Source organism: Anomaloglossus baeobatrachus, chromosome 6, assembly GCF_048569485.1.
Source record: "Anomaloglossus baeobatrachus isolate aAnoBae1 chromosome 6, aAnoBae1.hap1, whole genome shotgun sequence".
Lineage (NCBI taxonomy): Eukaryota > Metazoa > Chordata > Amphibia > Anura > Aromobatidae > Anomaloglossus > Anomaloglossus baeobatrachus.
The window spans coordinates 319,596,455-319,624,080 of NC_134358.1; the positions used below are offsets into that span (position 1 = coordinate 319,596,455).

Consider the following 27,626-nt stretch of genomic DNA (forward strand, 5'->3'; position numbering starts at 1 on the left):
TTCTTTTTCCTACCCTAGGGACCGTTTTAGAATGTCCCATGGTTCTCTATCCTCCAATGAAGTGACCGAGAAATGTATATTTTTGGTACCTACTATAAAATCCGTTTCTCGTTACTCTTTATTGGGAGACGTAGTGGTTGTCAATTGGGGATGTATTTTTGTTGTTATTTTCTTGATGACCTGTTTAAGTTTTTTATTTTCCTTTTTGTGCTCCTACTGCTTTTTCACAAAACTGAGGAGGCCGGTGGCTAGCAGGCGAGGTGTAGTCTGCTGGGGAAGAGACAATTTTTCCTTCTATGTAATAATAGTGTCAGCCTCCAGGTGACCGCAGGCAACTTCATGGTTCTGGGTCCCTGAATGAAGACTATCAAGAAACAGATCTTACGGTGTGTTCCCAAAATCTACATTTCTTGCAGATGTTTTATACATATTTATATTTTGTTTATATAATTTTTACCACACAACATCATAAAATCTCTCTCAAGAACGTTTTTTTATTATTCTTTTTTTCCCTACTCTAACTGGGAAATTCATAAACGCCATAGTTACAGAGGAAACCACCCCATATGTGTCACACATCACTGGCGGAGAGTATCTGGATCTGCTAGGACTCAGCAGCTTTGCCATGCTGAACAGAAGCCCGGCAATAGATTTCCAACTTCTACAAAAGCATTAACAATGTTAATTCTTCTGTTCTGCAAACAAAAAGTCAGAATTGGTGATAAACTGCTTCTGTCTTCTCTTCAAACAGAAGACACTGCAGGAATTGCTCTTGTTTTCTGGCATTGTTTAATCCCAGAGCATTTTTTTTGCTTATTTTTTTGGTTGTTTCTTGAATATTTTTTTCTTTTAGCGTTTTTGTAAGATTTTTGTGGTGCACTAGTATTTTCCAGAAGTTTTTTGAAATCCATAATGCAATGAAAACCGCCTTGGTGCTTTCTGGGTATCTTTGTAGCACTCCCTTTTGACTTGTATTGGAAAGTATTGAGTGTCTTTCTAGCGGAAAATGCCTCAAAAATGTATATGACTTGTTTTGGTGCGTTTGAAAGTATGAAGCAATTCAAAGGCATTTAAAAGCCTGAACATGTGGGCACCAAGTCATGTTTCCATCCATATAAATCAGACAATTCTTTCCAGCATTTTGTGAGCGCTTTTTGTAGCATTTTTAGGAGTTGTGCACTCTAAAATAAATTACACATGAATGGTTAAAAACTTACACACTAACCAAAAATTGAATGAATCCTGGAACCTGCAAGCTAAAAAACATTTAGTTTTTACATCGATATCTGGGAACCATAATTGCAGACTAACCCAGTGTTGTTTTTTTGATTTTTGTTTTTTCTTAGCATATCTAACATGTCTTTAAAGTGCTGCAGAATATGTTTTCACTCTTGCAGCAATAAAAAAAACCATAAATGTAAATATATATATTTTTTCATATGAACAGAGTCTATAACCTTTATTTTCAGCATCTGAATTGGCAGATTTTTAAGTCGAGTTGGTTAAAAATTGATATAAATTGCAAATAAAAAAAAAAACAATATCTAGAACATATTCAAGACATTGTGCATCCAGTTTCTGTAATCTAGTTAATGTGTTTTCTCTTGAGGGATTTCAAACAGAGATAACAGTTCATTCTTATTAAGTATTGTTTCATTTTCAGATGAGCCTCATGGCTCCTCACCAAGAGCATTTGCCAAGTAGCTAATTCTGTTTTCTTAGCTAGAAGAAGGGATTAAACTGCTTTGAAAGCTGCTCATGAGCAAAGCTGGGACATCACAGCTAAGAGATCTGGGTGTGGAAGACCCTGCTGCTTGGGAATAAAATATATTTAGGCAATTGTTGATCATCTTGGCAAAGAAAAACATGTTTTTTATTCAGACTCATTTAGGCATAGTTCATAGCTCTGTATTCTAATAGCAATGAGAAACTGTATTTGTTAATACCACATACTGAAAATGATTTCCGGTATATCTTTCTTTTTTTGGATACATTACTATTCTGTAACATAGAACACTGTAAATGGTCCTGTTAATGAGTGTAAATAAATAATGGTTGCTGAGAAAAATATGGATTGCACACGGACAGCACACAGATTACAAGTGAGAAAAAAATCTTCCTACTCTCCTGGATGAGAATAGGACCGTTTTGTCATACACTGGTGTGACTTCAGCCTTACTTATGCTCCCGGAGGCCAGCACTTCTGCTCGCCTCAATTAACTGGGTGTATACTACAGAACATCTCTATGGGCAATTGCTTTTTCTCCGCTATGGCTGGAGCAGAGGTGTATCTAGGTTTTCCAGCACCCGGGGCAAGAATTCAGTTTGGCGCCCCCCATGTGACCAATTATTCATATGTGATTTGCACACTTACAGTCTCGTGATGACGAGCTGCTCTTAATAATTCACTCGATGTTCAAAGAGAAACGTAGGAAGAAAAGCTAACTGTCACATGTAGGTATGAAAATCATATATGAGTGGAGGGGCCATATGATGACTACTAGAACCAGAAGCAGAGCTGAATCCTGACAGGGAGTATATTACATGCTGCTAGGATTGGGTTAAACGGTTTAATTTTTTTTAAGTAAAGGGCTTCTCCAGGTTTGATATAAAAATCTGCAGTCACTCTGTGTCACTCTGTGACTGCAGACTGCTGAATTCTCACACTGCACACTGTCAGGATTCTCTGGTGCCGGCAGTGAGAGGTCACGAAACCGCAAGTATGCGATTTACATACATATGGTCACGTGCCAATAAAAATGAATTGAGTAAGGCCGGACACGTGAAATCATAATATGGCCAGAAATATAAAAATCTCATACTTGCGCTCACATGACCATCCACTCCCGCCACTGGCACCGGAGAATACTAAAAATGTGCAAGCGCTGTGAGAATTCAGAAGCCTGCAGTCACCTAGAGAGATTAGAAACTTTCATATCAAACCTGAACAAGACTTTACTTATAAAATTAAGCAGTATAGCCGAATTTTAAGTAAAGGGATGGTCCAATCTCACAATTTATGTATTGCTACTTGTGTACAGGATCAGAACTAGTAACAGCACCAGAGGTACAGAAATACATAATTAGAACCCCCATCAATACATAAACACAGCATCACAACCACCACTAGTACAGAAATACATCAATATAACCCCACCAGTTCAGAAACAACATAAAAACCTTCTTCAGTAGAGAAATACATCATCAGAACCACAAGCATGGTACATCAATTGTAATGTCAGGTCAGACACATAGACATTTCTATTGCAAAAATCTACAACCTCCAATACATCCTTAAAGGCAATCTGATATTAACATCTTATCTGAGAGCAGCATAATGTAGGGGTAGAGATCCTGATTCTAGCAGTGTGTCACTTAAGCTGCTTTACACGTTACGATTACACATACGATATCGTATGCGATCATAACCGCCCCCATCGTATGTGCGGCACGTTCAATTTGTTGAACGTGTCGCACAATCGATTAAAAGCTGTCACACGTACTTACCTTCCATACGACCTTCATGTGGGCGGCGAACATCCACTTCCTGGAGTGTCAGGGATGTTCGGCGTCACGGCGACGTCACGCGGCAGCCGGCCAATAGAAGCGGAGGGGCAGAGCTGAGCGGGAGGTAAACATCCCGCCCACATCTTTCCTTCCACATTGCCGGCGGGAGCCGCGGGAGGCAGGTAAGCTGTCGTTCAATGTTCCCGGGGTGTCACACACTGCGATGTGTGCTGCCTCGGGAACATTGAACAACCCGACATGCAATATTTAGGAATTGAAAGACGTGCATGCAATGAACGTTTTAACATTCAATCGCAATCGTACGTACCTGTCACACTCTACACCAACACTAACGATGCCGGATGTGCGTCACTTACGATGTGACCCCGCCGACACATCGTAAGATATATTGTAGTGTGTAAAGCGAGCTTTACTGTGCTGCTTAGTGTAGTTTTGATAAAAATCACTGTTTAATCAGCAGTAGATTATCACTACAGGACTGCTTGACATGCTGCCAGGTAGACCAGCATATTCATCAGCCCTGTATAACTGCTAGATCTGCAGCAGAGAAAACATGGATTTTATCAAAATGACAGCAAACAACCCAGTAAGTGACACATCGCTGGAATCAGGGTCTCTGTCTCTACATTACGCTGCTCTCAGATGGGGGCACAAAAACCTGGTGACAGATTCCTTTTAACAATGGTAAGTAGATTCTTGGGAGTTAACAGTCATCATCAGACTGCGGACTATACAGGAACTACAGTAAGGTCGCAGTTCCACTTGTGTTTTGCACGGACGAGTGCAATCTGATAAAATATCGAGTGTCCATCTACAATTGATTTTTCATGATATATTGGCATGAGAAAAGAATTGCAGTATGCTGCGAGTGTCAGAGATTCTCAGCTCACTCACCCATACAAGTCTACGGGAGTGTGTGAATATCGCACTGCACTTTGATGTAATCAGAGTGCAGTACAATGTACGCAGAGAGGCCGTGGATAAGGGGGAAATTACTCCCTCCCTTTGTCTTGTCCGCAGCTGTGATCTGATTGCAAGATCGGATCACAGTCGCATGACACTCGGCTCACGCTCACAACAGAGCCTGAGTCGGGAGCCATTAGCATATCACATCTGATGATCTTGCAAGGGAAGCAATGCGCAAGTGGGACTGAGGCCTAATGAAGAGAATTAGTCACACTGTCCTCTACACTATGTCCCCTTATACTGCCCAGTCTTTAAACTGGGCCCCTCATCACACTCCCCCTCCTTGCTATGGCTTCACACTATCCTCTCATGCTATCCCCTTTCCTTGACAGTCGGACTCAGAATAACCGGCTCCAACTACGGGAGCGGCAAAATGCAGCTGTAGGCAGGGCCAGCTCCAGGTTTTTGTGGGCCCTGGGTGAGTCTCAATGGGCCCCATCCTCACATAGACACGCACATACACAAATATGTACACATACAAGCATACATACATATACATATGTAAAGACAAATTCACAAAAATACATATAAACAGAGATAAATCTATACACAGTCATATACACTGACATACACAGACACACATCATACATACACATAGACACATTGCAGATATTATTAATATGGGGAAGCCGGCAGCAGCCTCACTCACCTCCCCCGCTTGTCTCCATCCAGCTCCACGTGGCATGTTGCTGTGCCGCGCTGATTGGTGGCCATGACTAAAAGACATAGCCACACACAGAGCACACTGACACTGCTGTATATACATCACAAGAGAGGCTGGGGACATAAAGCAATGGGGGGGGGGACATACCGCTCCAGAGGGGACATACAGTTCTAGAGGGGGGCAATCAGATCTGAGAAGGTATATAGCTCTGGGGGGTATACAGCACTGGAGTGGGGGGACAAACAACTCTGGGGGTATACAGCACTAGGTTGGAGAGAGATACAGCTCTGGGGGTATGCAGCTCTTGGGTGGTATACTGCACTGGAGGGGGCGACATACTGCCCTGGAGTGGGAGACAAAGAGCTCTGGGAGGTATACAGCACTGGGGTGATGGACAAACACCTCTGAGGGTATACAGCACTGTAGTGGGGGGAAAACAGCTCTGGGGTATACAGCACTGGGATGGGGGGACAGACAATTCTGGGGTGCTATTCAGCACTGGGGTCATGGGACAGACAGTTCTGGGGGGTATACAGCACTGGGGTCAGGAGACAGACAGTTCTAGGGGTATACAGCACTGGCGTTGGGGGTATAGACAGTTCTGGGGTATACAACACTAGGGTCAGGGGACAGACAGTTCTGGGGGCATACAGCACTGGGGTTGGGGGATAGACAATTCTGGGGGTATATAGCACTGGGGTGGGGGGATAGACAGTTCTGAGGGTATATAGCATTGGGGTGGGGGGATAGACAGTTCTGCAGGATATATAGCACTGGGGGGTTATAGACAGTTCTGGGGGTATACAGGACTGTGGTGAGGGGGATAGACAGTTCTGCGGGGTATACAGCATTGGGGGTTTATAGACAGTTCTGTGGGTATTTAGCACTGAGGTGGGGGATATTATAGGCAGTTCTGCAGGATATATAGCACTGGGGGGGTTACAAACAGTTCTGGGGGTATATAGCACTGCGGTGGGGGGGGATATTATAGGCAGTTCTGTGGGGTAAACAGCACTGGGGGCTTATAGACAGTTCTGGGGTATATAGCACTGAGGTGGGGGATATTATAGGCAGTTCTGCAGGGTATATCACACTGGGGGGGGTTATAGACAGTTCTGGGGGTATATAGCACTGCGGTGGGGGGATATTATAGGCAGTTCTGTGGGGTATACATCACTGGGGGGGTTATAGACAGTTCTGGGGGTATATAGTGTTAGGGCCAGATGGACGGGTAGACCCTGGAGGTGGATCCACTGGGCTGAACTCCCGGATGAGGGAAAGGAGTCCGGCAGCCGGAGCACTGTAGGTAGCAGGACAGTCCGTGCACTGGGAGAATACGGAGAAGTCCCTGGGACCACGAGGTCACTGATGGTGGTCCGGGTGACGGATCTCAGGTTCGGAAGCCGTGATGGTGTCAGGCGGGGTCCGGAACCGTTGGAGCGAGATGACGGGTCACCGCAGGGATCTGAGATGGTACGGACTGTCAGGATGGCAGATGGGCAGCGTTCGGGGTTCGAGGTACCGCAGGACCGGATGGCGATGCAGGATCGGCTCTAGAAGATAGAGAGGTAAGTATCTCACAAAACACAAGGAGACCTGACTCCTAGCTTGGGAAAACACGAAGATCAGGCCCCGCCCCCTTGGACAATAACCCCTTTATACCCTGTACCTGTTCTGCATCATTTCCTGTTAATGGACGCTGGCCCTTTAAGAAAGGGTCAGTGACCGCGCGAGCGCCCTAATGCGCATGCGCGCGGCCCGGGTGCCAGAAGCCAGGGAAGGAAGCTGAGAGGAGGACGCAGGGGAGCCGGCCAGGACCTGGGAAGCCGTCGGACGCCGGGATCGGAGACCAGGGGGCCTGGGAAGGACGGGCACCGGAGGCTGGAGAGCGGGGAGCGTGGCAGGTGAGCCGGGGAGCGGAGCTGAGGACCCGGGGAGCGGAGCAGAGGACCCGGGGAGGGGAGCCGAGGACCCGGGGAGCGTGACAGTACCCCCCCCCCCACGCCCCCCTCCCCGCAACCGGGACATGAAGGCACGGATCAGAGGAGTGCCCACGTTCTCCCTGGGCTCCCAGGACCTATCCTCAGGACCATACCCCTCCCAGTCCACCAGGAAGAACTGTCGACCCCGTACGGTCTTCATGGCCACGATATCCCTTACCGCATAGATGTCGTCATCGGCAATAGGTGGAGGAGCCGGACTGGCAGCAGCGGAGAAGGGACCAAGGACAACCGGCTTGAGCAGGGAGACGTGGAATGAGTTGGGTATCCTCATCGTGGCCGGGAGCTGTAGCTTGTAGGAGACCTCATTGATCTTGTTGAGGACTTTAAACGGCCCGATGTAGCGAGGACCCAGCTTGTATGATGGTATCTTCAAGCGGACGTACTTGGAAGCAAGCCAGACGAGATCTCCAGGAGAGAAACACGGAGGGTCCAGACGTCTCTTGTCTGCGTGTCGTTTCATCCGTAGGGAAGCACGCCCAAGGGACGCCTTGACAGAGTCCCAAATGGTTGCAAAGTCACGGGCTACAGTATCAGCAGCAGGGACATCCGAAGAAGGGGCTACCGGCAATGGGACGGAGGGCTGGAGTCCGTAAACGACATGGAAGGGAGAGCTGGAGGACGACTCACTGATGTGGTGATTATGGGAGAATTCTGCCCAAGGAAGAAGCGTGGACCAATCGTCATGATGGGCGTTCACGTAGTGACGTAAGAAAGATGTCAATATTTGATTGATCCTCTCCACTTGGCCATTAGACTGAGGATGGTAGGCAGATGAAAAGTCTAGAGTCACTCCCAGATGTTTGCAGAGAGCCCTCCAGAAGCGGGAGGTAAACTGAGTTCCTCTGTCGGACACGATGTGTGATGGGAAGCCATGCAAGCGGAAGATGTGATGTATATAGGCGTCCGCGAGTTCCTGAGCAGAGGGCAATCCAGCCATAGGAACGAAATGGGCCATTTTAGAGAATCGATCCACCACGACCCATATGACTGTGTGTCCGGAGGACAATGGCAAGTCCGTAATAAAGTCCATCGCTATGTGTTGCCAGGGAACTGAGGGTATGGGCAGAGGCAGAAGACGGCCGTATGGCAGGTGTTTGGGTGTCTTGTTCCTGGCACAGGAGGAGCAGGCAGAGACAAAAGAGGCGACGTCCGTGCGCAGGGATGGCCACCAGTAATGACGTACAATAGCGCTCCATGTTTTCTTCTGACCTGCATGACCGGCTGTTTTCGAGGCATGACCCCAATGCAACACTTTTTGCCTGTCAGTCTCAGAGACATAGGTCTTCCCGGGCGGTATCTGGGCCAGGGTGACAGGAGTCACCGGAATAATCTTGCTTGGACAGATGATGGGTTGAGATGTCTCTTCCTCCTGTTCCATGGGCACGAAAGACCTAGACAAGGCATCAGCGCGTACATTCTTGTTTGCGGGTCGGAAATGAAGCTGGAAGTCGAACCGGGCAAAGAACAAGGACCACCTGGCTTGCCGTGGGTTCAGTCGCTGAGCAGTCCGCAGGTATTCCAGGTTTTTGTGGTCCGTGTAAACAATGACAGGGTACACTGCTCCTTCCAGAAGATAGCGCCATTCCTCCAGAGCCAGTTTGACCGCCAATAGCTCTCGGTCGCCGATGGTGTAATTGCGTTCAGGCGTGGAGAAGCTCTTGGAGAAGAAACCGCACGTTACCATCTTCCCGGAGGAGGACTTCTGCATGAGCACTGCTCCGGCTCCCGAGGAGGAGGCATCCACCTCCAAGGTGAACTGGCGGTTTAACTCAGGACGGTGGAGTACAGGAGAGGAGGCAAAGGCTCGCTTTAGAGCGCCAAACGCGGCGTCGGCCGCAGGTGACCAGTCCTTTGGATTAGCCCCCTTCTTGGTCAAGGCGGAGAGAGGAGCAGTCAGAGCCGAAAAGTGAGGAATGAACTGGCGGTAATAGTTAGCGAATCCCAGAAAGCGTTGGATTGCCTTCAGTCCAGAAGGAGGAGGCCAGTTGAGAATGGAGGAGACCTTCTTGGGATCCATCTGCAGTCCGGTATCGGTGATGAGGTACCCCAGGAAGGGGAGAGAAGACTGGTCGAAGACGCACTTCTCGTACTTGGCGTACAGACGATTCTCTCTCAGTCGTTGTAGAACCAGTTGCACGTTCTCTCGGTGGGTCTGGAGGTCCGGAGAGAAGACAAGGATGTCGTCCAGATATACCACCACACAGACGTAGAGAAGGTCCCGAAACACATCGTTCACTAATTCTTGGAAGACAGCTGGTGCATTACACAGGCCGAAGGGCATCACGCAGTATTCGTAGTGCCCATCGCGAGTGTTGAACGCGGTCTTCCATTCATCCCCTGAGCGGATACGGACCAGGTTGTAGGCACCCCGAAGATCCAACTTGGTGAACACACGAGCTCCTCTGAGCCGATCAAACAATTCGGGGATGAGCGGCAGGGGGTACTTGTTTTTCACGGTGATCAGGTTCAATCCCCGGTAGTCTATACATGGGCGTAGGTCACCCTCTTTCTTCTTTACGAAGAAGAAGCCTGCTCCAGCAGGAGAGGAGGATCTCCGGATGAATCCCTTAGCCAGGCTCTCTGTGATGTACGTAGACATGGCCCTTGTTTCGGCTGGAGAGAGTGGATATATCCGTCCTCGAGGTGGTGTAGTTCCCGGGAGCAGGTCAATGGCACAATCGTAAGGACGATGTGGTGGAAGTACTTCGGACTCCTTCTTGTCAAAGACGTCCACGAAGGACCAATAGGCTGAGGGCAGTCCCGGTAGGGACTCGGGAACCGGAGGTCGCCGGATGGGTTGTATGGTCTTCAGACACCTCTCATGGCAAGAAGACCCCCATCGAGTAATATCGCCAGTGCCCCAGCTGACTGAAGGCTCGTGTGTCCGCAACCAGGGAAGGCCCAGCAGAATTTGATGTGACATATGTGGGAGGACGTAGAGAGCGATGTTCTCGGTGTGCAGAGCACCGATACGCAGTTCAAGCGGCTTGGTGATCCAGGAGATGGTGTCAGAGAGAGGTCTCCCATCCACAGAGGCAATCACGAGGGGCTTGTCGAGTGGAGTAACAGGCACCCGGTACTTGTCCACCGTGGCCTGCTGGATGAAGTTGCCTGCTGCCCCAGAATCGAGGTACGCCTCGGCCGTAAACCGCGTCTCTCCCGTTGTTACTTGCACAGTCCATGTAACTGGGTCTGAGAGAGTCCCAGCACCTAGGGTGGCCTCTCCTACCAACCCTAGGCTTTGGAGTTTCCCGGCCTCTCTGGACAGGCGCGTAGCAGGTGTGTGCCCTCTCCGCAGTAAAAGCAGAGACCCTTGGCGAGCCGCTCTGCTCGACGTTGTTCAGACTGTCGCACACGGTCGATCTGCATGGGCTCATGGACGGAGACACCAGAGGCCGTTGACTGGAGTACGGCGGGCTTCCGTGGAGGAGAGGAATGCCGTACCGGACGTCTCTCACGGGATACCTCTTTGGACCGCTCCTGAAAGCGTATGTCCACTCGAGTCGCTAGGGTAATCAGGGCGTCCAGGGTGGACGGTACATCACGTCCAGCCAGCTCATCTTTGATTCGACCCGATAGTCCTTCCCAGAAGGCGGCGGTTAGGGCCTCGTTATTCCACCCGAGTTCTGACGCCAAGGTGCGGAAACGGATGGCGTATTGACCCACCGTCAGTGTTCCCTGACGTAACCGGAGAAGTGATGACGCAGACGCGGAGGCGCGTCCGGGTTCGTCAAAGGTGCTGCGAAAGGCCTGCAGGAACTCCTGGAGGTTCTTGGTCATAGGTTCCTCCTTCTCCCACAAGGGGTTCATCCACGCCAGTGCCTCGCCCTCTAGGTGAGACATGATGAAGGCGACCTTGGCTTGGTCGGAGGCAAACAGATGTGGCAGCTGCGTGAAATGGAGGGAGCATTGGTTTATAAACCCCCTGCAGGTCTTGGGATCTCCGGCGTACCGGGGTGGTGAGGCCAAACGCAGTCTGGAAGCATCCGAAGAGGCAGCCACGGGAGCGGGGGTCGTGGCTTGACTAGTGGAGGCTCGGGATGTTGAAGACGTGACTGCCGCTTGTAGCGTGGTCAGGCGGGTGTCCACAGAAGTCATAAAGTTCAGCATGCGGGTCTGAACTTCACGCTGGCGTTGGAGTTCCTCATGCAAGGCCGCTAGTGCTTCGGCGGGATCCATGGCCTGATCTTACTGTTAGGGCCAGATGGACGGGTAGACCCTGGAGGTGGATCCACTGGGCTGAACTCCCGGATGAGGGAAAGGAGTCCGGCAGCCGGAGCACTGTAGGTAGCAGGACAGTCCGTGCACTGGGAGAATACGGAGAAGTCCCTGGGACCACGAGGTCACTGATGGTGGTCCGGGTGACGGATTTCAGGTTCGGAAGCCGTGATGGTGTCAGGCGGGGTCCGGAACCGTTGGAGCGAGGTGACGGGTCACCGCAGGGATCCGAGATGGTACGGACTGTCAGGATGGCAGATGGGCAGCGTTCGGGGTTCGAGGTACCGCAGGACCGGATGGCGATGCAGGATCGGCTCTAGAAGATAGAGAGGTAAGTATCTCACAAAACACAAGGAGACCTGACTCCTAGCTTGGGAAAACACGAAGATCAGGCCCCGCCCCCTTGGACAATAACCCCTTTATACCCTGTACCTGTTCTGCATCATTTCCTGTTAATGGACGCTGGCCCTTTAAGAAAGGGTCAGTGACCGCGCGCGCGCCCTAATGCGCATGCGCGCGGCCCGGGTGCCAGAAGCCAGGGAAGGAAGCTGAGAGGAGGACGCAGGGGAGCCGGCCAGGACCTAGGAAGCCGTCGGACGCCGGGATCGGAGACCAGGGGGCCTGGGAAGGACGGGCACCGGAGGCTGGAGAGCGGGGAGCGTGGCAGGTGAGCCGGGGAGCGGAGCTGAGGACCCGGGGAGCGGAGCAGAGGACCCGGGGAGGGGAGCCGAGGACCCGGGGAGCGTGACATATAGCACTGTGGTGGGGGGGGATATAGGCAGTTCTGCAGGGTATATCGCACTGGGGGGTTATAGACAGTTCTGGGGATATATAGCACTGCGGTGGGGGGATATTATAGGCAGTTCTGTGGGGTATACATCACTGGGGGGTTATAGACAGTTCTGGGGGTATAGATTACTGCGATGGGGGGATATTATAGGCAGTTCTGTGGGGTACACATCACTGGGGGGTTATAGGCAGTTCTAGGGGTATATAGCACTGTGGTGGGGGGATATTATAGGTAGTTCTCCAGGGTATACAGCACTGTGAGTGACAGGACATACAGCTCGGCGGCTCATTTCTTCCTCTGTGCGTTGAGCCTAGAATGTATGGGCTCCTTCCAGGTAATGGGAGTGACCAGCTTCATGACAAATTAAGTCATACCTGGACGGAGCCCATACATTCTATCATCTACCATTATCTGTGGGATGGCAGGGCAGGGCAGTGCACGGTGCGTGCTAGCTCCGCCCACAGACAAACTTAACCCCTACACAGCGGTGAAGGCTGCCTTCAGGTGTGGATCTAAGAGCCTGCAGCTGTCGGCATGAGCGCTGCCTGCGGCCCCAGAACTCGGCCGCAGCATACATCACCGTCCTTGCTGAAAGGTGCACATGGGTCCCGACAGCGCCCCCCCCCTGACACTGCGCCTGGGGCACGTGCCCCTCCAGCCCCCCCTAGTTACGCCCCTGGGCTGGAGTCACATAAGCGTATGAAAAATTGGTCCCATTCGCCTCCCGAAGAGTTGTACGAGTGGTATCCATGTAGTAATCCGTGTGTCATGCGAGTGCTATGCGAGTGGGTGATTTTTTTTTTCACTTGTCATCTGTGTGCTGTCAGTATGCTGTCAGTGTGCAATCCTTTTTTTTCTCAGCAGCTATTATTCATTTACAGTCATTTATAGGACCATTTACAGTATTCTGTGCTAGATGATAGTAATGTATCCATAAAAACTGATGTCATTAGGATGGTCTGTGTGGCGTCTGTTTTTTTTTCTCACACCCATTTATTTGTATTGGCGAGTCTCGCACGATTTCGGTATCCACTCATAGCATGTTGCAACTTTTTTCTCATCCAGAATCTGGATGAGATAAAAACTGCCCATCTCCTCGCCCTCATTGACTAACATTGGTCAGAGTGCAATGAGAGATTTTCTCGCATTGCACTCATCCGATTCATACGCTCGTGTGAGCATATCCTTAGACAGAAATTCTATAGTATACATCCAGTTGGTTGAATGGAAAGGCTTCTTAATTATCAGGGGGGTATAACGTTGGAACTTAGGGGCACTAAATTAGAAAACTTCTCCAGAAGCAGTGAAACAACAGTAATTGAAAAAGGTACTTGGTTAAAGCGGGCTTTACACGCCGCGATATCGGTACCGATATCGCTAGCGTGGGTACCCGCCCCCATCTGTTGTGCGACACGAGCAAATCGCTGCCCGTGCCGCACAACATCGCCCAGACCCGTCACACGTACTGACCTGCCCGGTGACGTCGCTGTGACCGGCGGACCGCCTCCTTTCTAAGGGGGCGGTTCGTTCAGCGTCACAGCGACGTCACAGCTGCATCACTGAACCGCCGCCCAATAGAAGCGGAGGGGCGGAGATGAGCGGGACGTAACATCCCGCCCACCTTCTTCCTTTCGCATAGCGGCTGGGAGGCAGGTAAGGAGAGCTTCCTCGTTCCTGCGGTGTCACACGGAGCGATGTGTGCTGCCGCAGGAACGAGGAACACCTTCGTTACTGCTGCAGTAACGATATTTGAGAATGGACCCCCATGTCACCGATGAGCAATTTTGCACGTTTTTGCGATGATGCAAAATCGCTCATAGGTGTCACACGCAACGGCATCGCTAATGCGGCCGGATGTGCGTCACCAATTTCGTGACCCCAACGACTTCGCATTAGCGATGTCGTAGCGTGTAAAGCCCCCTTTAAATAATAAAATCAAATGAAGTCCCCTTTAAAGGGGTGGTCTGACAACTAAAATGTATTTTCTAACTATCTAAATCCCCTAAACACTGTTGGAATTATCTGTATTACACTATTCCCTAGACTTCTCCCCATCTATCTAAGCTCTAAAGTTCTTATCCCACTCTTATCCCACTCCGATCCCACTTCGATCCCACTCCAATCCCATTCTGATCAGACTTTGATCAAACACTGAGCAAAATCGGACCTTTTTCTCAGTAGTAGAAATTATGATCTTGTAACCCAAGCCGTCCTGTGAGCATTACTGTATTGTACTAAAAGGGCATACCAGCGTCACCTGGCAACCAAAAACTAAATATTCAGTAGCCATTTAGATACAGAATTAGTGTTAACTCACATCTGTGTGTGAAATATGGCTCCATTATTGCACCTGAACCATCTTGGAGTAAGATGCGAGTGACATGGGAGTGTCATTCCATATGTCATTCGAGTGCTATGCGAGTGCATTTTGCCCCTCGTCTAGTGTGTGTGTGACATCCGTGGTTCGCTTGTGTGACATCAGTGTATGGTCTGAGTGTCCTCTGTGTGACATCTTTTTGTAACATGATCTTTTACATACTGTCAAAAACTAGATAGATTAATGGATCGATAAACAGACATATAGATGTCAAACACATTTATAATGTCTTACCCCTCTACAGGTTGTAAGCTTTAGTGACTTTCATGTGGCACTTAAGGGTGTTTGTCCTTGTATTTAGTCACAAATGCAATAATTTACTTAAAAAAAATGACATCGGGTCCTCCTATTTTTCGTAGCTAGCTAAGGTAAACCAGACAGCCACAGCCTGCAGCTGCAGGTTCTCCTTGGCAGGTAATCCAAAACAGAGGTTACCAATTTACAAAACCCCTTGACATAAGCCCTCATTGACCAGTTTATTTTTTTTTTAAAAATCCTTTAACTTCCGCCTTAATTGACAAAGAGGTCCCACAACATTCCTCCAAAGCGAACCTGAAAGATATAAAAAGAAAGAAATATTAAAGAAGAAATACAAGAGACACCCTCATTCACCAATTTATTACCCATCAAAACCCTAATATGGTATATCGTAGTCTATAAGACTGTCCTACATTGTTCCCAGACTCCCTGCCCCAGCCTATGAAAAACAAAATGTTCCCTATAGGGTGGGACAATGCCAGCTCCCACGCTATGCTGTGTGAGAACTGCGACAGTAAACTGTGATGACCTCATGAGGTCACCACTAGACATAGCATGTGGCTTCAACAGTAACGTGTGACCTGCCTTGGGCGGTAACAAGTGGTTCACTGCCCGCGGCGGTTCTCACACAAAGTAGCACAAGAGGAGACAGCTGTGATATGTGGTGACATCATGAGTTCACCGCAGTTCAGTGCCAGCGCTGTCAGTGTGCTATCTGTGTGCTGTCCATGAACAGCTTATTTTTCTTGCATTGATTGAATTGTTTTGGGGAGGCTGAATTTTATTGAGGGAAAACTAGCAGATGAACTAGGTTTTGGTGTGTTTTTCTACCATAGGATGCAGTTTTTGGTGCAGAAAATTTCTGTAACAAAAACTCAGTGTGTGCTCATTGCCTTATGCTTTACAGCCCTACATGGCCCAGAGGCAATAGTAGACCAGTTGGGAAAGCTTGTTCTCTCCAGGAGAGGTTTTTTATATGTTCTCTAATTTGTGTTATCTATTTTGTAGGTGGTCAATTGTATTGTAGTCCTGCTTGTGACGATATTGAGCTGATTTTATCAGCCTAAAAGTCCCAATACAAAATAGACCAGACCTGTGCATAGTGCAGCCATACGGGGATAGGTGGCTAAAGAGCTAAAACCTGTGTCCCATGGGCTGCCGTCTGCATAGAGTCTTCATCAGAGATTGTTGAATTTGCAGATATTCAGGACCGGCAAATCAAACTAGATTTTTTAAAACAAAACCAATTCAGGACCAGAATTAATCCCAAATATCTGCCTGGATGCCAATTCCCATATAAATCAATGGGGACCTGAACATTGTGCTGTAAAATGGTAGTAGAAAAGGATAGGGGGATTAGAACAGGAGCATTATACTTACTGAGTCTCCGTGCAGCTGTAACACTACTTTCAAAGCTGCTCATTACCATCATACATATTCACTCCTACATTAATTAAATAAATAATTTTAAAAAACAGTCCACCCATTTTTGATACCCAGCCCAGATACAGCCGACAGCTGGGGGCTGGTATTCTAAGGCTGGTTATTGGGCCCTCCCAGCCTAAAAATAGCATCCTGCATCCATGCAGAATTGTCGCATCCATTAAACATGACTATCCCAGCACTTTACCTGGCTCATCCCGATTGCCCTGGTGCAGTGGCTATCAGGGTTAATGACTGCTAATAAAGGGCTAATACAGTTAACAGTTAATACAGAGTTAATGACAGCTCACAGCTGCCACTAAGCACTAGATTAGTAATGGGAAGCATCTGAGACCCCCTCCCACATTACGAATACTGTAAATGAAAAGAAATAAACACAAACATTAAAAATCTTATATTTGAAATAAAATACTAAAAAACACCCTTTTTCTCCAATTTATTAACCCCAAACACCCAGTTCTGACGTAATCCACACAAGGTCCCATGACGATCCCGGCTTTGCTATATACTGAAGTCACAGCACCTGGGCATAGAACATTACCTCATGCTCTGGCTTCAGGCAGAGACTGACTGAACTGCAGCTCTGAGTAGTGATATTACTTAGTTTATCTGTGGTTACAGCTAGAGGTTCCCATGGTACCCCACCTGTGACTGCAGGTAAACTCGTTGAACTCAGTGACCTCACCTCACAAAGTTCAATAAGACCTGCATCTCCTGGTAGAAAACTGTTTTTTTGCCAAGAGATGCATATATGGTGCTGAAACTTATACACGAAATTCCAGCAGCAATACTGTATCTCCTGGCGAAAAACCACATCAACATGTTATGTTTTGCCAGGAGATGCAAATTTGGGGCTGAAATTTCTACACCAAATTACTGCACCAACTCTGCATCTTCTGGCAAAAAAAGCATCTAAACGCGATACAGTTTTGATGGGATATTGATGCGGTTCTTGCCAGAAGATGCAGATTTGGTGCAGCAATTTGGTTTATCAATTTCAGCACCAAGTTTGCTTTTCTTTACATAAAAACCATTGTTTTCTGCCAGGAGATGCAGGTCTGATTGAACTCATTTCACCTGAGGTAAGGTCACTGTGCTCAATTAGATCACCTGAGGTCAGTTTACCTGCGGTCACAGGTGGGGCACCGTGGGAACCTCCAGCTGTGACCACAAATAAATTTAGGGATGTCATCGCTCACTGCTACGGCTGTCATTGCTCACTGCTACGGCGAAGCCAGTCTCTGCTTGCTGCCGCAGCGGGCGGTCATGTTCTGTGCCTATGCACTGCAAATCCAGGATGTAGTAGAGCCGGGATCGTCGAGGGACCTTGTATGGATTACGTCGGACCTGGGTGTTTTGGGGGTTAATAAAGGGGTGAAAGAGGGTGAGTTTTTTTGTATTTTATTTTAAATTAAGGATTTTTTCAGTGTTTGCATTTATTTCTTTTCACTTATGATTAGTAGTGATGGTCTCATATATGCCTCCTGTTACTAATCTAGGGCTTAGTGGCACCTGTGAGCTGTCATTAACCCTTTTATATTATCCCAATTGCCACCACACGAAGGCAATCGAGATCAGCTGGGTAAAGGTAAAGTACCAGGATTGTTCCATCTAATGGATGTGACAGTTTGGGTGGCGGCAGGCTGCTATTTTTAGGCTGGGGTGAGCCCAATAACCATGGGTCTCCCTGGTCTGGGCATACTAACCCCCAGCTGTCGGTTTTATCATGGCTGGCTTTCAAATTGGGGAGAACCACGCACCAGTTAAAAAAAAAAAAAAGCCACATGGGGTCCCACTTATTCTGATAGACAGTCAAAATAACCACACAGCTGGGGGCTACAGCCTGTAGCTGTATGTTTTATCTCTGCAGGTTATCATAATATGAGGGGACCCTCCTCCAATTTTTTTTATTTTTAATCACTCAGACAGCTTGTGTTATTCCAAGCAATTCGGCATGCTGTCACACAGGGTGGGGGGAGACGCCAGGACTGCCAGTGGGCGGGGAAGCAGTGAATATGTATGAGGGTAATGAGCGGCCCCAGAAGTAATGTTATAACCGTGCGAGAGACTCGGTAAGTAAAATGTTCCTGCTTTATTCTCTATTTTCTTTCCTTTTCCTTTATTTTAACTAATCCGGATAGTTTCACGTAATTTTCTGAGAACTCTGTGTTTGAGGTCGGTGCATGGATACTAGGTATCCTGTACGGTTCTCGAATTTTAGTCTGGGTTCGTCCATCATTAGTCTTTATGAAAGGTTCCTATGATAGAAAGAAGTGATTTTTTTTCTTGCGTTCATGTAAGGTAGCACATATCCAGTTATATACACCTGTCTAAAGATGTAATTGTGGCTGTTTTTGGCAAAAATAAAATTCCTGGTCTAGAATATAATGGAATGAAGTATGTACAAACTGTGACATTTTGTGTAACAATAGAGGGCAAAATACACTTTCTGATAAGATTTGGGAGCAGTTAGAATTGATTAGAATGTTTTTTTTTTCCTGAGAGCTGTTTACCACTGCTTCTTTAAGAACTTCAGTGTATGGTGGTTACCAATGTAAACCACTTTTGCTTACTGATACATACAGATTTGTCTAAATGACATCAGTGATAATTTGTTGTTGTCTTCTTTTTGCACAGCTGAGTTCGGAGATTACAATCCTTCAGTACATCTTCCAGGACACCTGTCAAATAAAATGTTTCTTCCTGGCCAAGACAATGATTTTATAGGTAAAGTGGAATCCCTTCACATTCAGCACAGGTAATATAATTGATCTTATTGTAAGTTTTAGTATGAAGACTACATAGTACATTAGATTATACTTTTCATTAGCACATCTACCTTGCATAGTATGTCCAACATATTATCATTTAAACTATTTATTGAAGGGGTTGTTCACTAGTGGACACTGTGCTTAATCACTTCAGGACCCTATAGAGAATAATAACAATTTAGTGATGCCAACACTGCTATTCCTTGTGGGTCATATGGCGTTGTGTCACGTTACTGCTATAGCCTTTACTATTTTGTCCTCTCAAAGGGAATGTTAATAAGCTGCAACAAGTTGACTGTAACCAATCAATCACCAAAGCCAGCACTGTCACGTGACACCTGGAGATTAGCGGCACCGACATCACTGGAATAGCACATCTCCAAGATTTGGGTATAGATTATCTTAATTTTTTAGAATTTTCTATGGGGCCCAGAAGTGATTAAGAAGGGAATGTCCAGTAGTGGACAACCCCGTTAAGGATTGCCACAATATAATCCACAGGATGTCTGACTATTGAAAGTAGAACAAGTGCCCAAAATGTAGCGGGACAGTACAGAATTCTTCGCATTGTCTTGGAAAACACAAATCCTGCTGTTGTATACTGTTGTAAAATAGCAGATCATTAAAGACTTGAATGAGCTGCTTTAATGAAGTTTCCTTTTTTTGTTTCTTTTATAGATATTTTAAATATTGCTTACAGGGTATTGCCATCTTAGCATTTCACGGCTGAGTTGTGGATATTTGTATTTTATTCAATAGCCAAAATAAGTGAATTGGAGTTAGGCAAATGTGAAAGCACATCCCACATGATGTCTGGTCCTGGAATCACAGCCAACCCTAAAGATCAAATATAGACAGGCGTTATGAATGGCTAAAATGGAAATATCCTTTAATCACTAAAGAATGATTTTTTGGGCTTCATATTTGTCACTATTTAATATGTGCATTTCCTGCTAATAAATGAACATTTTTTTTACATTTAGAAGCAGGAAATCCGTATATGTAAAGTGCTGCTCTCTGCAGGATAGTGTAGTCTGTGTAGTGCGCTGGTGGTATGGAAGGGGTAGTGATTGTGAATGTAAGCAAGGTCTCAGGTCTGTCCTGGCAACAGTTTACATTTCTCAAATGCTAAAAAGAATGTTACATCTCGATCGACAGAAAATTAATGTGGTCAGTGTCCAGAGCACAATTAGATTTGAAATGGTAACATCCTACCGCTAACCCGATCACTCTTGTTTTTCTCTTAGCGGTCTCGGACAAACAGAAGCTGAATCCTGCTACATTAATATTGCGAGAACACTTGAATTCTATGGAGTGGAAATGCACAGTGGTAGAGTATGTTTGACCCCTATACTTCTGTCTAAAATATGAGGGATACATTTAGAGACCTGCTGACACGTAGTATTCGATACAAAGCTGTGATGATTTCATGCTTTACTAGAGCAAACTGAATATATGGTGAAGTTCACACAAGCGTATACAATTATCGCTTTATCATCCAGAAATGGATGAATTTTCATTTGTTGTGAGATCCATGTGTCTTTTGTATGCAGTTCACACGTGTGACATCTGCTATACATTAGCAGTGAATTAAACTTACAAGACTGAAAACAGTTTTTTAAGTTAATAATGGCAATGTATTTGTAAATATCAGATGTTACGCACATGATCCATATGGGACACAATTTTTATTTTTTGTGTACCCATAGACATGGGTAGGTGAGTCTTCTCCAAAATACTGAAGATGCTAGTGCATGCTATGATTTGGTTTTTTTTTCACACTGACATTTAATCCTTGTAAAAAAAAAAATGTCTTCTGACCAGCCATATTGAACAATATTGGTCCGAAAGCTGTTTTGTCACGGACAGCATTCAGATTGAAAATACGGTTGTGTGAACGTAGCCTAAGTGAGAGTATGAGGATGCCTTTCCCTGTATAAGTGTGTCAGCCGATTTATATAGGTCCCTGCATTTGCCAGAGAAATGGCGGTGTCATGATATAACATGTATATCAGCTGACTGTGGTGGGTTCTGGCTGCTGTGCAGATATCAAAATGTTACCCTTATGCTTGATTCATAAACACATAATTGTTTGCTTAATGAATAATTAACCCTTTGATTTATCCGGCGTATCTTAACCTTTAATATTGCAGTCCCCTTATCAGTGAACATGCATCTTATGTTAGGCACCATTTAGTTCTTATGAATGACAAAGGAATTCAGCTCACCCACTCCAAGTCTCCAGGCCTTCTCTCTGCAGCACGGACAATCGGCTGGGCAGCTGCAAGCATGTGAGATAAAGTCCAGGGCAGAAAGGAAGGCACTCTTCAATATAAATTTCCATATGGTTTATTCCATGTGCACACATGTGAAAGGTAGTCATTTTCCCCCTTCCTAGGGGCTGTCTGTACCTACCTTTCACATGTGTGCATATGGAGTAAACCATATGGACATTTATATTGAAGAGTGCCTTCCTTTCTACGCTGGATCTCATCTTACATATTTAGTTCTTATAGTATCTTTTTCATCAGTTCTAGACCTAAATAAATAAATAAATAATCTCACCTAGATATGCATATCTATCTAGACATGTATATACATGGATAAATATCAAAATTGTAATGGAACATATATGCTGTTTTATTGGCTCGTTTATTAATTGTCCTTTCACATCTACATTTTATGCTTTTTTTTTTATTAGCATTTTATATAGTATGTTCACTTTTTTCTTTCCTTCTTTTGTTCTCTTTTTTTTTTCTATTCTGGTACTAGAAATGTTACTATTTTTTTGTTTAGGGGTATTTCTCCTCTCATAGAGCAAAACCTTTATATGCATGTTTCCCATTTAGGAATGCCATGGACATACATGTGCAGCTTAAGTGCTGTTTTGTCCTGAAATTCAGTTTGCTGCATTTTTGTTTTTGCTAGAAAAATTGTCCTATGTATCATGAAGAGAATGATGGAGTTATTACGTATAGTTATGGGATGATAATTAATATCCCCAAGGTCTAGGGTGGATTAGAGGTTAATTTCTCATATTTTGGTGGTTTGGGACTAAGAGGCTCTATGCAATTTTCTTCACTAGTGTAGAAGAGTGGATTCCTAAAAAAATCAAATTACCGTATACACTATCAATTGAATAGGGGATAACTTGCTGACCACGGTGTGTTCGAGCATTGGGAAACCCAGTGATCCCAAGATTAGAGCTCTAGCATCTCTGAGAATGGGGTTTCTCAGCACTATCCTGAATGGAGTAGAGGTGCACATGTGTGTCGCCCACCTGCAGCGGTCGCCCCAGGGACACCACTCCACCCTAGGGGACGCCACAGGGTCTTCACTTTGGTACTTCTGGCAACAGGTATGTGGGTTTTGTATATGTATAGGAGTCGTGACACCACTCACGGTTTGCGGTCAGGGTTATGGGTGACCGCCACTGCAGGTTTATCGAGCGTCTGGGGCTGATGGAGTCTGCAGTCGGATGGTTTGGCCTCCCATGAGTGAGGCTGGCCCCAGGGGCTCGGGTGTGTAGAACAGGTCCCAGAATAACTCAGTCTCAGTCCGGAAAGTCTTTCAACTTATTTTTACTCACTGTTAGATGTTTTGTGAGGTACCCGGGCGATGCTGAGATTAAATCTGGAGAAACCAGCTATCCTTTTAGGCCGGTCTAAGGGTAACCGTTAACTCGCCTTCCTAGCACTTCTTGTTTCGAATAACCCCTGACTTGAAGTACCATGGGATTCATCCAGGGAAGTCGCTACTGCCTTTTCTCCCCTTTTTGGCCCGTTTGCTGTTTGCTGGCAGCGTGGACCAAGGTAGATGGCTCCAGGCTCGATCCTCCTTATGGGCCCCTTCGTTGCTGCTGAGGCTCAGACTCTAGTTGGTTGGTGAGGGACTTGTAGTTCCCCTCACCGTCAGGTTTAGCAGATCAATAAATGGACGTCTACTCTAGGGACCTGTTCCCTGTGCGTGCCTAGTCACCAGGAGTCTCCGTACTCGACCGACTGACTCCCTCAGCGTCTTTCTAGCTGACTTGCTGGTGACCATTCTCCCCCGCCAATGGCTACTTCACGTGCAGGGTCTGACTACCGTGTCAGCGCGCGTCCCTCTTCTTCTTGCCACTTTTTGCGCTTCTTCACTCCCAGACTGACTAGCTCCTCCTACTTTCCTGACAGCCGCTACAACCTTAGCTTCCAGCCTCTCCGCTCCACCCCTTGATGAGATGTGGAGGCAAGCCCCCTCTTGGGTCTGCCCAAGGGTCCCCTCTAAAGGTGTGGGAGACCTGGTTGCTATGTGTCTGTGCGTATTCCAGCCTTCAGGATTACCTGGAATTCCTGTCCCAGCATGGGTGCAGTACTCAGTGGCGCCTGACCAGGTCAGGGGCGCCACACATGCATGACTCCTCTTGTCTATGGGACTGCTGAGTACAGCCAGTTCAGTCCCGTATACTATGAATGGAGCGGAGACCGAACATGCGTACTTCCTGCAGAAAAACATTTTACTCTGGCCACATTAGGCTGATACAACCTGTTTAACAACACGAGATTTATTAAGCCCACATAATATAACTAGGTCAGGAGTCCTTATTATTTGACTGTTATCTGGATTGGTTGGATGGCATTACCATTACACATATATTCTGCTTCTATGTTTGATCCTTTGTGTCTGTGCCCATATGTTTTGATTCATCCTCCCTGGAAGGTTTTTCTCTTCCTTATTTGACCTGGCCACACATGTGATATGCTTGTTTATTGTTTTTAATATATCCACTAAAGACATATTGAATTTATTCCAGTTTTCTGTGGTGGTTCTTGGTTTCTCCAGTCCCTCTTTTTTCTGTACTGATACAACCTGTTTTGTAGAAATTGTAGTCAGTTTAGAACAACAAATTAAAATGTAAAAATCTGCATGAAAAATGTTCTGTGTTGTAGTATATGGCAATGGGCCGTGACTTCTTTGTAACGCAGTGTTGCCTCTTTGGGCCTCAATATTGATGTGAACTGTCTTTTGCTCTGTAGAGCCCTGAGCTAAGTGATTAGTGTTAGGGGTGTTGTCTCACTTCACATAGATGATGATTTTCTTAAAAAAAAAAAAAATGGTGCAAAATACTTAACGATTAGAGTTGACATTTGAAGCTGCTGCACGTTTGGTGATTGATGATCATGCCCCTTGATTTGTAGTCATTTTTATAGGTTCAAATATTCACTTTTTATGACTACACTATTGGCACATATTGTATTTAGCTAGATGTAGCTGTGTGGGTTAGGTCATTATTTGTAGGTATTTCATTGTAATTGCAGATAATACTTGGAAGAGCTGAACATTTTTCCTAACAGAAACAGCTTTAGGAGCTATCTGGGGGCACGGACCGTGTGATTTTTATTGGTGGCCCACTCCAGCTGGATTGTACCAAAAATGACTGCAGGCTCATATCCTTCTGGGCTATTGAGAATTATTAGGAGGCCTTCTTCTCTAAGTGCTGCATTAGGCATTCTGTTTAGGTAGGTTCTGTTCTTGCATAGATCTTTTTGCCACTGAGCGATTTGTTAAGGGATATACCAAAATACTCTTGGTGACAATGGTACATTTATGTTTGCAAGCTAAAACCAGTTGCAAAAGCATCGACCCAAGGACAAAAGGTGGTTAACAGTCTATAGTCCTTGTATGTACTGTCAGTTTATGGACTACTCACCTTCAAATTGCTTTAAGGGCAAAAGCTCAGTAGTATATCAGTGGTAAAATTGTAACAGTCCATCACACAGTCAAAGTTTATTAGCATATGGCCCACAATAACCCGGAACAGGTCCGTGTTAACGTTCACAGAGATCAATTTAAGTTGGCACAGAAAATTCGAATAATTATAACCTATAACATGTAAACTTCATTTTATTCAGGAGGGGATTTTCTGTTTTTTTGGTTTTTTTTGTTTTTTTTTTCATTTAATTATTTCATTTTCCCAGAGCAAATATATGCCATAATTTTATTTTCTGTTAGTCCACTTTACCAGATTGCAGTATTAATGCCACAGGATAGCCAATCTCTTGTTAGCCACTGGTTGCTAATCAACTCATTCTGAATTATCTGTAGCTTCTTAACGACCTGAAGGTGCCACACAGTCCAAGAAGACTTGGCTTCTTCCAGTCCTCAAAGAGTTAATCCCATCCTCAGACTCCCGATTTCCTGTTTGCGCTGGGGCTCACCCGTGGTTGATTGACACTTCTGGCCTACAGCATGGTGGCATTGCTGGCATGAACTGTGCTCTCCTGACACTGCCATGTGAGACCGTTTTTGTTGTGCAGTGTTATTGAAGCTGGGCAACATCTGGAAGTAACATTACACTCTTGTGCCATGCAGTCATGGAGCAGTGCTTACAAGCTCACTATAAACAAGCTTTTAAACACTGCACCTGGCTAATTCCTTTGGCATTTAAGCAGTAAGCAAATTAAAAAAATGCTGAATTATTTAGAGAAGGAATCAAAATATTAACAAGTAATAAATTGCAAAGATGTTTGTTTTTATAAGCACTTTCAAAATTACCTATCTCAGATGATGGGAATAAGTCTTACACAGTCCACACCATCTCTCTTATCGCTGATCTCAGACCTGAGCTCTCACACTGTCCACTCAGACCTGACAGAAGTGGTGCCCACCATGGCTGAAGCCACTCTTCATACAAACTTCCTTTATAAACAGTACAGACCAAAAGTTTAAACACACCTTCTCATTCAAAGAGTTTTCTGTATTTTCATTACTCTGAAAATTGTAGATTCACATTGAAGGCATCAAAACTATGAATTAACACATGTGGAATGAAATACTTGAAAATATGTCTTATATTCTAGGTTATTCAAAGTAGCCACCTTTTGCTTTGATTACTGCTTTGCACACTCTTGGCATTCTCTTGATGAGCTTCAAGAGGTAGTCACCGGAAATGGTCTTCCAACAGTCTTGAAGGAGTTCCCAGAGATGCTTAGTACTTGTTGGCCCTTTTGTCTTCACTCTGCGGTCCAGCTCACCCCAAACCATCTCGATTGGGTTCAGGTCTGGTGACTGTGGAGGTCAGGTCATCTGGCGTAGCACCCCATCACTCTCCTTCTTAGTCAAATAGCCCTTACACAGCCTGGAGGTGTGTTTGGGGTTATTGTCCTGTTGAAAAATAAATGATGGTCCAACTAAACGCAAACAGGATGGAATAGCATGCTGCTGCAAGATGCCAAGATGCTGTGGTTGCCATGCTGGTTCAGTATACCTTTAATTTTGAATAAATTGCCAACAGTGTCACCAGGAAAGCACCCCCATACCATCACACCTCCTCCTCCATGCTTCACGGTGAGAACCAGGCATGTAGAGTCCATCCATTCACCTTTTCTGCGTCGCACACACGGTAGTTGGATCCAAAGATCTCAAATTTGGACTCATCAGACCAAAGCACAGATTTTCACTGGTCTAATTTCCATTCCTTGTGTTCTTTAGCCCAAACAAGTCTCTTCTGCTTGTTGTCTGTCCTTAGCAGTGGTTTCCTACAGCTATTTTACTATGAAGGCATGCTGCACAAAGTCTCCTCTTAACAGGTGTTCTAGAGATGTGTCTGCTGCTAGAACTCTGTGTGGCATTGACCTGGTCTCTAATCTGAGCTGCTGTTAACCTGCGATTTCTGAGGCTGGTGACTTAGGTAAACTTATCCTCCGCAGCAGAGGTGACTCCTGGTCTTCCTTTCTTGGGACGGTCCTCATGTGAGCCAGTTTTTGTAGCGTTTGATGGTTTTTGACACTGCACTTGGGGACACTTTCAAAGTTTTCCCAATTTTTCGGACTGACTGACTTTCATTTCTTAAAGTAATGATGGCCACTCGTTTTTGTTTGCTCAGCTGCTTTTTTCTTGCCATAATGCAAATTCTAACAGTCTATTCAGTAGGACTATCAGCTATGAATCCACCAGACTTCTACACAACACAACTGATGGTTCCAACCCCATTTATAAGGCAAGAAATCCCACTTCTTAAACCTGACAGGGCACACCTGTGAAGTGAAAACCATTTCCGGTGTCTACCTCAAGAGAATGCCAAGAGTGTGCAAAGCAGTAATCAAAGCAAAAGGTGGCTACTTTGAAGAACCTACAATATACGTCATATTTTCAGTTGTTTCACACTTTTTTGTTAAGTATTTCATTCCACATGTGTCAATTCATAGTTTTGATGCCTTCAATGTGAATCTACAATTTTCAGAGTCATGAAAATAAAGAAAACTCTTTGAATGAGAAGGTGTGTCCAAACTTTTGGTCTCTACTGTACCTACTCCCTGTCTGCACAGGAAGAGATTGAGGAATTCACCAGCACAAAACTCCAGGCATCTTGTTCTTTAAAATGAAAATTCTTTATTTACTCGTCATTAAAAAGTCCATGCTATAGTGGTCAAGCCCATGTTAGAGAGGACGAGTTTCGAACATCCAGTTCTTATTCAGTCTCTAAACCATCTAGTCACAGAACTACTTAAAAAGGGCTGAACCCAAACATGTGGTCAAATGGAAGGAGAGAGCGAGATAATTACAAAAACATTAACCCATTAGGTTGGATCACTTCATATGGTGCTATAACACCTATATACATATATAA

General features: G+C 45.8%; 1 protein-coding gene across 3 annotated transcripts in view; it reads left to right on the top strand.

The window, feature by feature from the left end:
• The window catches only part of PTPN3 (protein tyrosine phosphatase non-receptor type 3), a 421,949-nt gene that overhangs the window by 206,245 nt on the left and 188,078 nt on the right, over nucleotides 1-27,626 (top strand). For 2 of the 3 annotated variants that reach the window (XM_075314923.1, XM_075314926.1), the window contains 2 exons: nucleotides 18,885-19,005; nucleotides 20,266-20,353. In XM_075314923.1, the coding sequence (XP_075171038.1) occupies nucleotides 18,885-19,005; nucleotides 20,266-20,353 (209 nt within the window). Of the gene's footprint in view, nucleotides 1-302; nucleotides 387-18,884; nucleotides 19,006-20,265; nucleotides 20,354-27,626 lie in introns of those variants that run through there. The other variant, XM_075314925.1, reaches the window with a different exon arrangement.